The 13421-nt window shown below is 45.3% G+C and overlaps 1 protein-coding gene across 3 annotated transcripts in view; it reads left to right on the top strand.

Moving 5' to 3' along the window:
* PDE2A (phosphodiesterase 2A) overlaps positions 1-13421 on the top strand; it is a 2546881-nt gene that overhangs the window by 2412542 nt on the left and 120918 nt on the right. For all 3 annotated transcript variants that reach the window (XM_069640246.1, XM_069640248.1, XM_069640247.1), the window contains one exon: positions 12732-12771. In XM_069640246.1, coding sequence (XP_069496347.1) covers positions 12732-12771 — 40 coding nt within the window. The remainder of the gene's footprint in view (positions 1-12731; positions 12772-13421) is intronic.

Here is a 13421-nt window from a genome sequence, read left to right as displayed (position 1 = left end):
CAGTTTCTGTCCTCTTTTAATTTTTACTTCCAGTGAGAATTTTCCGGGTCCGTTCTGGAATGGTGACTTCCTCTTCAATCTGAATTTGAACTGCATATGGCAGCAGTTGAGCTGACCAAAATGCTTTCTCTGAGTCATCAAAGTCCATGGGAATACCCGCTAATCGGGACCAGGCTTTGAAGTTTATTAGGTCCGAACTAATGGCAAAGCGATTGAGAATGTCACTGACTAATTAAAAGGCGGCAGTGACGTCTCGCACGACCCAACAATTATGGACTATGCTCTTGTTACCTAGGGACATTTTGAGCATACACCTGCTTGGCAGGAGATGTTTGGAATTGGGTGTTTCCAGATCCATTTCCCATTTGTCTACCAATTTAAATGTGGGAATGGCTGGATCTTTTGGGAGTTTGCGGAACATGGCCTCGCTGATGAAGCTCTTACTGTTGTTCACACACACTCGGACAAGAACAGAGTCCTTCCCTTCATTTAACTGAATAGGGATGAACAACTGCTCTCCAATTGTCTGAATATCAGCCAAGCTTTGAGCTGATTTCTCATCATTTTGGACTATAGGAGTAAGATTTTCTGATTGTGAATTTGTATAGAATTTCAGAGTGTTTCCTTCCAGTGTGGAATGTCAACCTTATACTGGGAAGGAAGGTTGATTTTCAGAAATAGAGAGGACTCCCCATCATCAGTCTGTTGTCCTACTGCAATTACTGTCACTTCAGGGATTCGGTTATTTTGGAAATGGAATTCAATTTGGTCAGGTTTTTGTTCAACCATGTGGCATTTAAACTAAGATGGTTGACACTATGTTTTAATTTTATTGGTCAGTTAGTCTGGGTCCAGTGGACCTTGTTTACACAATCTATGAGGGGAGATAATCTACGCAGGATGTCATTCCCCAGTAAACATGTTGTGCCCTCTGGAGTCACAACTATGACCGGGTGCTTGACCTGGTGTCACCCAATTTTAATGTCTAAATCCACAGTCACCTCGACAGGAATTTCATTCCCATCAAAGTTCTGAAGTTGTCCAGGAAGAGGAATGAGAGGGATTTGGTATTTCTCCCCCCTTCCCGAATTCAGCTGATCAAAGGCCCTTTTACACAGAAGGGTGGCTTGGGTTCCAGTGTCCACCAGTGGCAAAACTGTGCATTGCCCCTGTATTTGGACCGGGCATAAAATCTTCCCTCCTTCTCCTCAAGGGGGCAAAGATAATGCGCATTTTTGGCCAATTGATGGGTTAATTTATTTGCTTTGGATTCTGACAAAGGGGGGATTTGGGCAGGATTTTGTTTGGGATCTTGGGAACCTGTAAGAAAAAGGTGGCAATTGGATATGCGGGAAGTTGTGGGCTCCCCTGGTTCTCATTCTGGGCTGTCCCCCCCCCCCACCCTTTTTGGAGGCAGTCACCAGAATTGGTTTGAGCAAAGGGATTTTCGGATTTTCTTCCTGGTCATTCTGGGGTTTGATGATAGGCGGTTTTAACTCGGTCCCCACATCTACCCAGTCTTGATCAGGATCTCTTGGGACCCATTATTCTTTGGTAGGAGTTCCCCATCCCTGAAGGAGAAGATCCTTTTCCCAGAATCCTATGAGGACCCCTCTCCTTCAAATTGGAAGATTCGTACCTCCTCCACAAAATGGGCCTTTTTAGGCTCTTTATTTCTCCTACACACCCTCTGTTCCTTAGGATGCAGACTTTCGGGGGCAGGAGATTCTAGTTCTGGTATCTGGGTTTCCAGGGGCTTCTCACAAGTGGGGAAGGAAGCTTCCTCTAAGGCTTTACACCCCCTTCCCCCTGTGCCTCCTCCCTGGGAACCGATGGGTTGTCGGGTTTGTCTCCCCGTCATTGTTCTGGAGCACCAGACCCTTGATTTGAGGAGTTCTGAGTTGCAATGCTCATCTGAGGGATGTGCTGAGCCCTCAGCATGCGACCCAGATCCTGTGCCAAGTTCTGGACCTGGCGCTCCAGTTGGGACACCCGCTCTGGCTGGTACGGGGTCCTCTGGTCTACCCTTGGTTGATCACGGGAAGGGTAACTGTCCCTTCTTCCATAATACCCTTGGTTAGGATAGTTTTGGTACCCCTCCACCCTTGGCCTCCCCTCTCCTAGATTGGGCTGTCTGGGCTTAGGAAAGTGGGGAAAGAAAGAAGGGTTGTTTTAGGGGTTGGTGTTTGGCGGGTACCGGGGAAAGAAACTCAACCCGGCATTTGGGGGATTACTACCCTCCTGGCGAAAGTGAGGAGGGAAGTTTCCTGGGTTGGAAGCTGCCTGGTTGGATACCCCCCTTGGGCTGGGGGAGGCCACACATAGCCCAGGATGTGTCTGTTGCCCTTGTAACGGGGGCTGATGTAGTCAGGGTAGTTACGGGTCCCATTTCTAGGTTTACCTCCCTGACTCGCTGTTTGGGATTGGCCCGAGTGCCTTCTAGGTCTTTGGTTGGTGGGATTCTGTGCAGGAAGGTTTTTAGGCCCCCCCATCTCCAGATCTAAAATGGGGGCAACCTTCACCTCCGAAACCTTAGCAGCAGCAGGGGTGTTGGCTGGTTTTGGGTTTTTATTAGCACATTTGCTCTCTACTGGCTTCAGTACTTCGTAAATGTGAGTTGCCTGTTCAATGACCCAGTCTAGTGATCTTTTCTCATGAAAGTCCCTCACCAGCTGGGTCATAATGTATTTAGGGAGTTCATGAAAGAAGGTGTTAATAAATTCCCTACTGTCAGTGCGCACCCTCCTGGTGGTCTGCGCAAAGGCACGTTTCAGCTCTTGAACAAATTCTTGTGGGGCCTGGTCTTCCCCACATTGCAGGTTGTAGGCTGCCTTGCGGGCCTCTTGAGGGTTTCTATGGATTGAAAAATGCTTTAAGATGGCCGCCCAATAGGTGGACCATCTTGAATGGCTCTGATCCTCTAGCCCCGCAAAGAGGCTGAAATGTCCAATTGACATACTGAATACAGCCTTGGCTGTCCTTCAGGTGGAAAGTCTCCATCATTTGCTCAAACAATTCAAGATGCTCCCAAACTGAATATTTGGCATTTTTATGGTAGGGCATGATGATGCTCCTAATAGCCTTGATTTGCTTCAGGGGATCTTTCAGTAAGGCTCTCTTAACTTTATTGGCCTTGTTAGTTTTGGTTACCCTGGTCCACTCCTTCTCTGACTCAGAGGCACTGCTACTAGAGGTGGCTGTCTAATCTTCTAGGCTCTCCCTGATTCTGCGAGCTTGGGAATGGCTGGCAGAATGTGGGGGCCTAGTCTCTTGAGGCCTGTGGCACTCAGAAGAGTCTTCTGACTCTCCCTTGCTCCCAAGATTGGCTGAGTACCCCCCACCCCCACTGTCCTAGGTGGGAAGAGGTTTTTAAGATGTACTTAGTGGGCCTAGTCTCATGGAATTCCCCACCAAATTTGACTGAATGATCTCTTGGTAGGTGATATTTTTGAGGGTCCAGTTCTCTGATTCACCCCTCACTGGAGTCTATCTGATCAGAGAGGCTGGCCCTAATATTTGGGAGCCTGTACATAGATGGCCGCCCATCCATTTCTATGAGGCACTAACCTGTCAGTCCTATATTTCCCATTGTGTTGAAGTCTGCCATCCCTGTGGCCCTTGGTTCACATGGGCCAGTGGGCATGAGGGTGGCAGAGTCCATGGAATTGAAGGGATTAATGTCCCTGATGTCAGGGTTCCTGAGGTTATGCTCAGGGGTTTCTCTCTCCCATCTTTCCTCATCTCTTTCAGCCCCTATTTCTTGATGACATGCCAATATCTGACCTTTTTGCTCCTCTATTAAGGCCTTACAGGTCTCTATGTGTTGTTCTTGCATGGCTATCTGTTGGTGGAGCCTGTCATTCTTCTCACAGAGAGCCTCATTGTCTCTCTGTGCTTCCTGCCTGAATTGGGAGCACTGGGTCAATTTCTGCTGCAGGAGACTCACCTCCTGAGTTTGGTCCTTACTGGCCTGATTGTTCTTTTCCAAGGCATCCTCCACCCGCCTGGTGTGCTCTAGTAGCTTTTTGTAATCCATTTTGATTTCACCAAGTTCCTGAAGGGCCAGGTGATTTTCTTCTAACTTTGTTTTTAAATGGCCAACTTCCTGTCCTAAGGTGTCCCTTTCCTGACTTAGAGTGCCCCTCTGTGCAGCCAGGTCGTCCCTCTGCTTTTTAAGTGCCCCAGCTTTCTGGCGCTCCTCATCAAACTCTGTTTGGGATTCTAGATCTTTAATGATTAATTTATTATTTTCCCCTTTTAAGGATTCTAGGTGGTTTTCTAAGGTGACTATCTGTTCTGCGCATGCTCTGTTAAAAGTTAATTGCTGCACCAGTTTTTGTTGACCCTGTTTTAAAGAGTCCAGCCTTTCCTGACACTCATTTTGCAGTGTCAGTACCTGGGGGGGAATCTTGCTCTTCATTCTTTTGCAGTAAGATAGCCAGATCTTCTTGGAGTGTGGTGGCATACTGCCTAGCCTCTGTTTCAGATTCTTTACTATTTTGGAGCCTTTGCTCTGCAGAGTCCAGATTGCTCTGGATTTTCTGCAATGCTTCCGCTTGCCTCTTTGTGAAATCTACATGGTCTGCGTACTTTTCCTGTATGACTCCTATGTGGAAGTACAGGTAGGCCGCTATTTTGGCAATTTTGCATTGCTCCTCTTTTATTTTAGGGGTCATGTACAGCTCACTGAGTGCTTCATATAATGGACCCTTATCCTGCCAGATATCAAGATTGATTTCAGTGACTTCTTGTTTTATTCCCTGCAGCCATACCTGTTTGTCCTGTTCTAGCCATTCACCCCTGACAAACAATTTGTGCAGTAGGTGTTCCCTTGCAATATTGATTTCCACTGGGGTCGCCATTCCGGAAATATTAATTTCCTTCTGGCTTATCTCAGGGTTACTTTCCTTTTGCAAACAGGCCCAACTCCTTTGAGTATTTCTTTTGAGGGGTGCTTATACAGTGTAGCACAGTATGGTAACCCAACAAGGTGTATGTACCCCGTCGGCTAGCAGGCTGTGTTAGACTGTCACGAGTGGTATGTCTAATTCAGGATCTCGCGACGAGTCCCCAAGCTGTAAATGATTTCAATCCAGCACACACCCAAGTCAAAGCCCAGCATGTAGTGCACAACTGAAACCCTTATTTATTTTTGTCTATAAATTCAATATTCTGAACAATATACCACTCATATCACACCCTTCTCCTGGAACCCCTCAGTCACACTGAACCAGGAATCAGGCTAGTTTGCAAAGGTAAATATTTATTTATGTATTGAAAATGTTATCACAATATATTTTAAAAGATAAACAACAATCACCAATGGGATGACAGAACACTGAATAATGTCTTTAATACACTAAGAATGAGTAATGAGCAAAAGAAATGTAGCACATAAAATAATACTTTTGTGTTGGTTCAGATCAGATAGCACTATGGTAGAGGTTCCCCCTGCAACACCCCTCAACCCCACAATAGGCAATGTAAAGAGATGGGAGGAGAGAGCAGGTATTTGGGAATAGCACAAATCAAACAGAATATCAGTCCCACTTTCCCCCTTCAAACACAAGAGAAAAATGGAATTGACTTTTCAGCTGTCAGGATGGCTTTGAAATTATCTTTAGAATTGACTGAGCAAAACACCAAATCTGGTCAAAAATACTTAAATTGTTATAAATTATTATGAGAGCCGCTTTGAACAGTTGCACACAAGCACCAGTAATGATTTAGTCCAAAGAAAACATTTGAAATCTTAAAGTCCAAGTTGAAAGCAGTTTAGAGCGATTTCACGCGTGTAAACCTTTCAGATTTTTTAAATCGCAGCAAACTTTTCCTTGCACGATTATCGCTATAACAGGAGAATCGCACTGATTTGCAGTGCGGTTGTGGGTTCCATGGATAGCTATGGATGTTAGGTACAAGTAGGAGTTGAAATGTCGTTTCTATCACAAAAATGGAGGGAGTTATAGAGGTTTTAGTAAAGATCGTTTTTGTAAAATAGGCGCGAGAATGGAAAACAGAAATACACTTTTGAAAATGACAAATGAGTTTCCTTACACTAGGGGATGACTATGAAAAAGCGAATACCACAGAGGAATCTTACAGTTACGTGATCAGTGTAACCCGCCTACTGAGGAAACTCGACTTCTTCAGATGAGAAAAGAGTCAGTGCAAAGATTGTTCTAACAATACTAATTCTGAATGAAAGATAGGATGGGTTTGAGATAGGGATAAGACAATGCAAAGATACTCCTAACCATACCGGTTCTGAATAAAAGATAGGATGGGTTTGAAATAGGGATAAGACAATGCAAAGATACTCCTAACAATACTGTTTCTGAATGAAAGATAGGATTGGTTTGAGATAGGGATAAGACAATGCAAATATGCTATGGGCCACAGTTCTTCCTATTAATACTCACAGGATAAGTTTTTAAATTGGACTGTCAGTTCTGGTCATGGATTGGGTCTGGTCTAGGAAAGACAGCACATCAGGCACGGTACTGGATCAGCTAGGCCGGTCGCCGGATTTGCACAGGATCTGCCCTCCTAGTCTGTGGGTGTTTGAATCAGCTGACTGGCGAGTTCCTCAGGCAAGCCTAGTGGTGGCAAGCCAGAGAATTTCAGGATACTGGTTCAAAAGGCCTTCTCACACCACCCAGCGCTTCACTGGGTAGAGAGAATAAATTTGAGGATTTGGCCTCTGGATCTGGAAGAATATTAAAGGTGGATGTAGAATGCTGGATCAGAGTGTTTTTCCAGAATCAGGAAAGTGAGTGGATCTGTGAATCCCTATGTGTGGTCAGCTGTCTCTATTTATGCTATAAAATGACATCACAAAGGGGGTGTATGGGCCGGCTTAGCTAAGCTTGCCCCTGCGAGCTGGGATTGGACCACACTTCATCTACGCCTTGCAATTTGAGTGATTGGATCAAGGCCGGATGATGTGAGATTTTATGGTTTGCTTTACAATCTTTAGAAGCCTCCTCTTAGCCACTGGTCTCAAAATCGGATTAGATACTAAATGTAAATTTCTACATTGGTCACCTTTATACAAATCACATACAAAGATGCCATATTTTATGTAGCATCTGTTGCTCAAAATCCTGTAGCTGTGGGATCTTGTTTCAACTTTCTACAGAATTTTGTCCTTTTTGCTATGAACCCAATTTCCAGACTTTATGCAACTTTGCACAAATGTGTGTGTTTAACATAGGGATGTGTGTGTACATTTTCACAATTCTAACATAAATACAGTCCCCATAAACCCACATTTATTGCCATTCCTGTTCAGAATAAGCTACACGGTTGTACTAAGTTTTCAAAGGTAGTGCAAAAATGTACGTTAATTAATCTGCCATTTTCAGATTTATCACCCCTTCTGATAATAAGTTATGCACCTTCTAAAAATGTCCATTACATATCCTGTTAACACCAAATGGTCAGTATTTGTCACTCCTTGAAACATGTGGTAGCCCCCTCCTTTGGAATGTTCTTCTGTCAGCCAGGAGTTTCCTGTGCTGCAGCGGTTTTACGACCTTTCACACCTGCAATATCCTGGGTTGGAGGATGTCCATTGTTTAGTCCTGGGCTGGAGACAATAGTCTGGCCTAGCCTGTAATTAGCACAGTTCAGCCAGCATCTGCTGAGAGGAATGCCCTCCCCCCGGATAGAACCTGTTTGGCCACCCCTTGCCAGAATTACATCTCCCAGCCAGGCTTAAGTTAATTGTTATATTCTTTTGGCTTTACTTTAGCACAAAACAAACTGGTTGCCTCAAATAACAGATAGAATTCTCATTCAAGATTTTAAACCTATGGAACAAAACAACTACAATATGGGTTACTATCAGTAACAGGCCTCTTATATTGCAAACATTTGACTTTCAGTTTTTAAAGTTTAATCAGGAAGCCCCCTGACAGCTGTCATCACAGGTAGCCCTCTGCTGCACAGAGATTTTTTTGACAGATCCACAGGCAGGCCACTTTTGCTCTGAAGATCTCTTTTTGCTTTTAGCCTTTCAGGACCATGTACATCCACAGTGATTCGTTAACTAAGTGAATTGTAGCACCCAGCAAGAATCTTGAATATTTGGAAGGTGTTATGTACCGGCATTCTGAAGTTTCATCAGCACAGAAAGGTGATTTAAAGCAATATTTGTTGTTTCATTTAGCAAAGCACTGCTTTTTCCTTCTCTAATCCTCTTTCAATTGTTGTGGAGCCCAGTGACATATTTCAGTAGTGAGAGCTCTGTTCTACCACTGACAACATGCGTGGCAGATTGGGCAGCCATATTTTTGTGCATTGAAAAGCGCGATTTTCAGGGGTTTTGGTGCGCACAAGGGTTTTGCGGCCATTTTGCTGCTTCTGGCACCACCATAACAGAGTGATGCGGCATAGCAGAGCCAAAAGTGGGTCAATACATCCCACATGTTTCATGGTGGACATCGCATTCTGATGCTGGAAGTAGTGTTCAGGGTATGTGAGAAAGGTATTATGTGTGCAGCTAAGCCGAATTGTCATGGGGTAGCTGCATTCTAGTGGAGGTGGTGCTAGTATGTGAGATATGAATGGTTACATGTATTATTATTGCATTCGAGGCAACTCTAGAGTCTAAAACCATGAGTGGGGCTTTTCTTTCAAAACTGTAAAGGGAATCCCTTCTAGGGACTCTCATTATCGGCAGACAGGACTCAGTGGGCCTCATTACGACCCTGGCGGTAAGTTACCGCCAGGGCCGTGACTTTACCGCCATGGTGCTAACTACGTTAACGCCATGGCGGTAAGGGGATTTACCGCCCCATTCCGACCTTGGCGGGGCGGTAAATCCCCAATCCCCATTTACCCTTCCCCATTCCCATTTTTGCCCCATAGGGCATAATGGGAGTGGGGAAGGCGTTAATTACGCCACCGTAAATTACGGTGGCGTAATTAACACCAAGTTCCCTTACCGCCATGGTTTTTTACACCCGCTAAAAGCAGGTGTAAAAACCGCCATGGCGGAAAGGGAACTCGTAATTGGCGGTAAGGGGTCGGCGCAGCTAACGCTGGCGCTAACCCCTTACCGCCAGGGTCGTAATGAGGCCCAGTAAGATTAAATGATTTGCCTCAGGTCAAATTCTTTTGTTAAGCGTTGAAACCAAGATTGGAGCCCATTCAGCAAATGAGGCCCTTAACCACATATCCTCCCAGCTTTAGATTTTGCAAATGTTGTTTAAGATTTCAAGAGATAAAATACTAGTTACTTTTATAGAAATGCATTGAAAAGTACCCAGATTACATAATAAGCTAACCTGGAAGTGTCTATACATTTTAATAGAAACATGTTGCGCAAACAGAATATGAGTGCAGCTTTACTTTCATGTGTTGAATGGAGGATTACAGTAGCACGTAAATTGGGCTTTAAAAGTATGTTATCAAAACTTAGATTCCCAATGAAAGAAAATGCATGATACGGTCAAATGCTTGTAGCCAACATTTCATTTAGTATGAAGCGCTATGCACTCCTTCCATTTCTAAACACCCACCATTTGAAGATCTTAAGGGGCAACAGTCCCCTGCCCAGTTGCCCCCTCACTGCTTTGTTTGCAGCCAAAAATCCTCTGCTGAAACATAAGATGTTTTGGAAAGTAATTGGGCAGAACCCAGGGGGAGCCAATGCGCCACCCACGTGCTGGAAATACAAAGCAATACAATGCACACAAGTACAGAGCATTTCCAGTCTTAGGGTCCAGGTGCTGGGATGGCGGTGAGCAGTTCATCCTGTGACAGGCACGGAAAGTCAGGACTTTTCTTGTCCCGGACAGATTTTGTATGGGATGCAGGACACGGGCCATGAAATTGGGACATCCTGCAAAATTTGGGATTTATTTATTTATTTAACTTAATTTGCATAAAGCGCCACGCGCCCATGGGCCTCAGAGCAAGCATTAAACAGGACAAGGACGGGGAGTCAGGAATCAGCAGGGATGCTGGGCCACCCTATTTTTCCATGAGATAACCCTATAGTTCAATGTCTGTGGGAGCATACCAAAGGTTCTCTTTTTCCTGGTTACTTTCTGCCACCTCAAAATGGATATTTTCCAAACATATGCTTCAATACTTCAAGTTCCATCGCGCACACCTGCTGACCAACGGCATAAGGTTGCAGCACCTGACCCCAATGATCTCTCCACTGGTTGAGTAGAAGGGCCTCTGTCGGAGAAGCCTCCATGTGCAAGGATCCTTCCATTCTAACCTCATGCTTCAAGAAGCTTTCTCACATGTGTGCAGAGAACTAAACATCTGTCTCTTTCTTGGTGCCTTGTGGACTGGGCCTGTTGACTACCGCCGCTGGACTCCCACCATTTGACCCCAAACCACCCATTGACCATTCACCTCTTGAAGCCAGACCGAAAGATGACGTGCCTGTGGTCTCCTGCCATCTTACCGCATGGCATCCTTTCCAGGCCCACCACACAGACAACACCCATGTCAAGGAGACTGGGTCCAATGGCCCCTACACTTTTTCACTGCCACTTGTTTGCCGCTCTACTTTTAGGTCTTCTCCTATGTCTCGCACTTTTCCTCCTCCCCTGCCCCTGGCGCTTTTTCCCCTTCCCTCTCCCCTGCACTTGCACGTTCTCAATGTCACTTGGCATAGTAAGATTGTTGTCTTGTCCTCCTGTGATCCACCCCCTTGCCTTGTTGCACCTTGAAACACTTGTGTATAGGTGCGCCATAAATAAAACATCATCATATCATCATCTTCTCCCCCCAAGAACTCTTAAGCAACTTCAAAATGGCTGAGCACTCACCTACTAAGTAAAGAATAGAGGCTTGCCACAGATAAGGTCTAGTCTCATGCAGACTGCTGTGTTGTACTTTGGCCTGAGCTTTGCCCTGCGCCCTTTTACTCATCAAATGGTTTGTGCCCAATACAGGAAACAAGGGTAACCTTGTCAACATACATGAGGCTGCACTAGCTGGCCCTCTCTCATTGTGCACGGTGGCATACCAGGTGCAGGGGCATCCTCTTCCCATCAGCCCTGTGCAGTCAGGGACCATTACTCCTTCCATTGCTCCCCCACTGCAATGTGAGCAAAGCATTCTGCAATGCTAATTGGAGATTGCATGCTGCTTATTAGCACTGTGAATCATGGTTTTGTGTTTGCAGAAGCTGCACATTAGCATTGTGCTGATTTTGTAATTGTTATTGTTTGATTTTTTAAGCAGGATTTTATGAGGGAAAGGGATTTTGTACATTTTGTATCTTTGTACTTTGCATGTGTTTGATGGATTAATAGATCCGAATAAACATATTGACTGACTGACTGATTTTGTAAGTGCAAAACCAGCTATATTGGGACTACAGTCTTTTAATGTTTCTGGCTGAAAGTAAGCTTTAGTTTTCTTATTATTAAGCAACAAAGATGTCTGTGTGTCAGTTAGCACAGACGCCCTTTGGGTCAGCGGCCTGCATGGACGTGGTGCTTGCATAAAGAAGAACCTTGCCCTTTCTGTTCAGCGGTCCCTTGACAGGAGTGTGCATTTTGCTGCCTCTTGTCTTTGGTCCTTAGTCTCGTCTTGACAGGGCCATCTCCAGGCCCTTCCTGGCTGGCAGGTCGTGCTGTTTTTACTTGTTTCTATGTACCCAGAGTAGGGGGCATATGGCTTGGTCAGCTTCAGCGATAGGTGAGCTGTGGATAGATCTCACGATTGTAATGGGGGCTTCCCGGGGTGCCAGATTCCAGGGCAACCCGTCCCCTCAAAACATTGTGCATGGTGCAGAGCGTCTTACATTTACATTTGGTTCTGTATTGCACCGGGTGACTCTTGGGTGACCTCAAGGCCGGTGACTTGTGGTTTGAGTTTCTTTAGGTTTCTATGCCCTTTTAGGTGTTTTTAGGTATATAAATATAAATGGGTGATTCGATTTCTTGAGTCCCCTTATTTAATCCTGACGGTAACCCAAAGTGGGAAAGGTTCACTGGAAGAATAACTGTCAAATAGACAGATACATGGGTGACAGAACAGGGGCTCTGCCTGCAAACACCTATGTGAAAATAATCAAGCAATATAACCCAAGAGGGGGGCATTCCTGGCCCAGGTAATGCCATGGGCCAGCTAGCAACCTGAGCGTAGCTGGGGCATTAAGTTCCCCGGTAATGTCCCCTGCAAGGTTTATATTGCTAGTAGTATCCTGGCACGGTCTACCACAATACTAATAGTGGGTATTTTTTTAAGGTGAGAAACGGCAAACACGCCATTTCTCAACTTAGAAAAAAACGACAAAACAAGATGGCCACTATGGATCGTAGTCCCTTCTTCCTTTCCATGGTGGCCGTGGCAGCCATTGCCGCGTCGAGAATGAGCTGAGAGCACTAGTGTTCCCAGAGCCGGTAAGGGACTAGGCAGCGCAAGGTAAGTGGGGTAGGGGTGGCAGTGGATTGGAGATTAGGAAAAGTGGGATGGGGGGGGAAGGGTACACGGGGAGAGCACACTTATCTGATTCCTGGCGAGGGAAGATGGCTGCCTCCATTTCTGAGGAGACATGGAGCTGGGGCTTTACTGTGTGGTAATACCCCCGTTCTGAGCCACCTGATTGGCTGAGAGGTCACAACATTCCCTCTCCCCACTCGCCAGAGTACTAACATGAATTGAGACCTGCTTTTATGGTTCAGTGCCAGAAATACACGTGCAGTTATTTTAAGAATAGTTTGTAAACATTTCTTTATGTTTCTCTTTAACAGGCCCTCCTACAAGTTGCCAAAAACCTCTTCACACACTTGGGTAAGTGTATCCATTTCTTGATGTTCTCATCACAACACGTCCCTAAGTACCCTTCCGGGCCATCTACCCTCTTTCATCAGTTGTGCGTCCCCTGTGTACTGTGCTTCCCAGCGAGGTGGTTGCATTATAAATTCCATACATACCTTTGCATTCTGTTATTGACAAGGAAGTTGGAAACTGGCAGTGACTGTCAGTGCTCACTGGAGAAGGCCTCTCAGTTCATGGTGGCCAGGATGGTTGGTGCTCTTCTAGTATCCCTCAGATGCAAATGGAACCGTCCATTTCTTGATGTCGAATAGGCAGGTAGAGGAGCCTGGGTGATTTAAAAAAGTATCCTTATGTACATTAGATCCTTTACAGAGTAAAAACCTTTTGGGATATTAGTAGATGGAAAGGTCATCTAGTCACGTCAAGTTTTTGACTTGACTTGAATTAGAAAGCCCATCATTGATGCATCAATTGAGTTGAAGATTTGTGGTGTTATTCTTCTATTGCAGAGGACTGCAACCTGTGGCTCTCCAGATGTTTTGGACTATGACTTCTATGAGCCCTCACCATTTACTATGCTGACTAGCGCTGGAGGGCCAGATGTTGCAGACACTTTTTCTAGTCTATCCAACAACAAAAAAACACTTGGGTCAAAAGGAATT

The sequence above is a fragment of the Ambystoma mexicanum genome, chromosome 7q, assembly GCF_040938575.1.
Source record: "Ambystoma mexicanum isolate Mex_15411 chromosome 7q, UKY_AmexF1_1, whole genome shotgun sequence".
Taxonomy (NCBI): Eukaryota; Metazoa; Chordata; class Amphibia; order Caudata; family Ambystomatidae; genus Ambystoma; species Ambystoma mexicanum.
The sequence above is the reverse complement of the archived record's forward strand: the minus strand, read 5'-3'. Positions and strand labels throughout refer to the sequence as shown.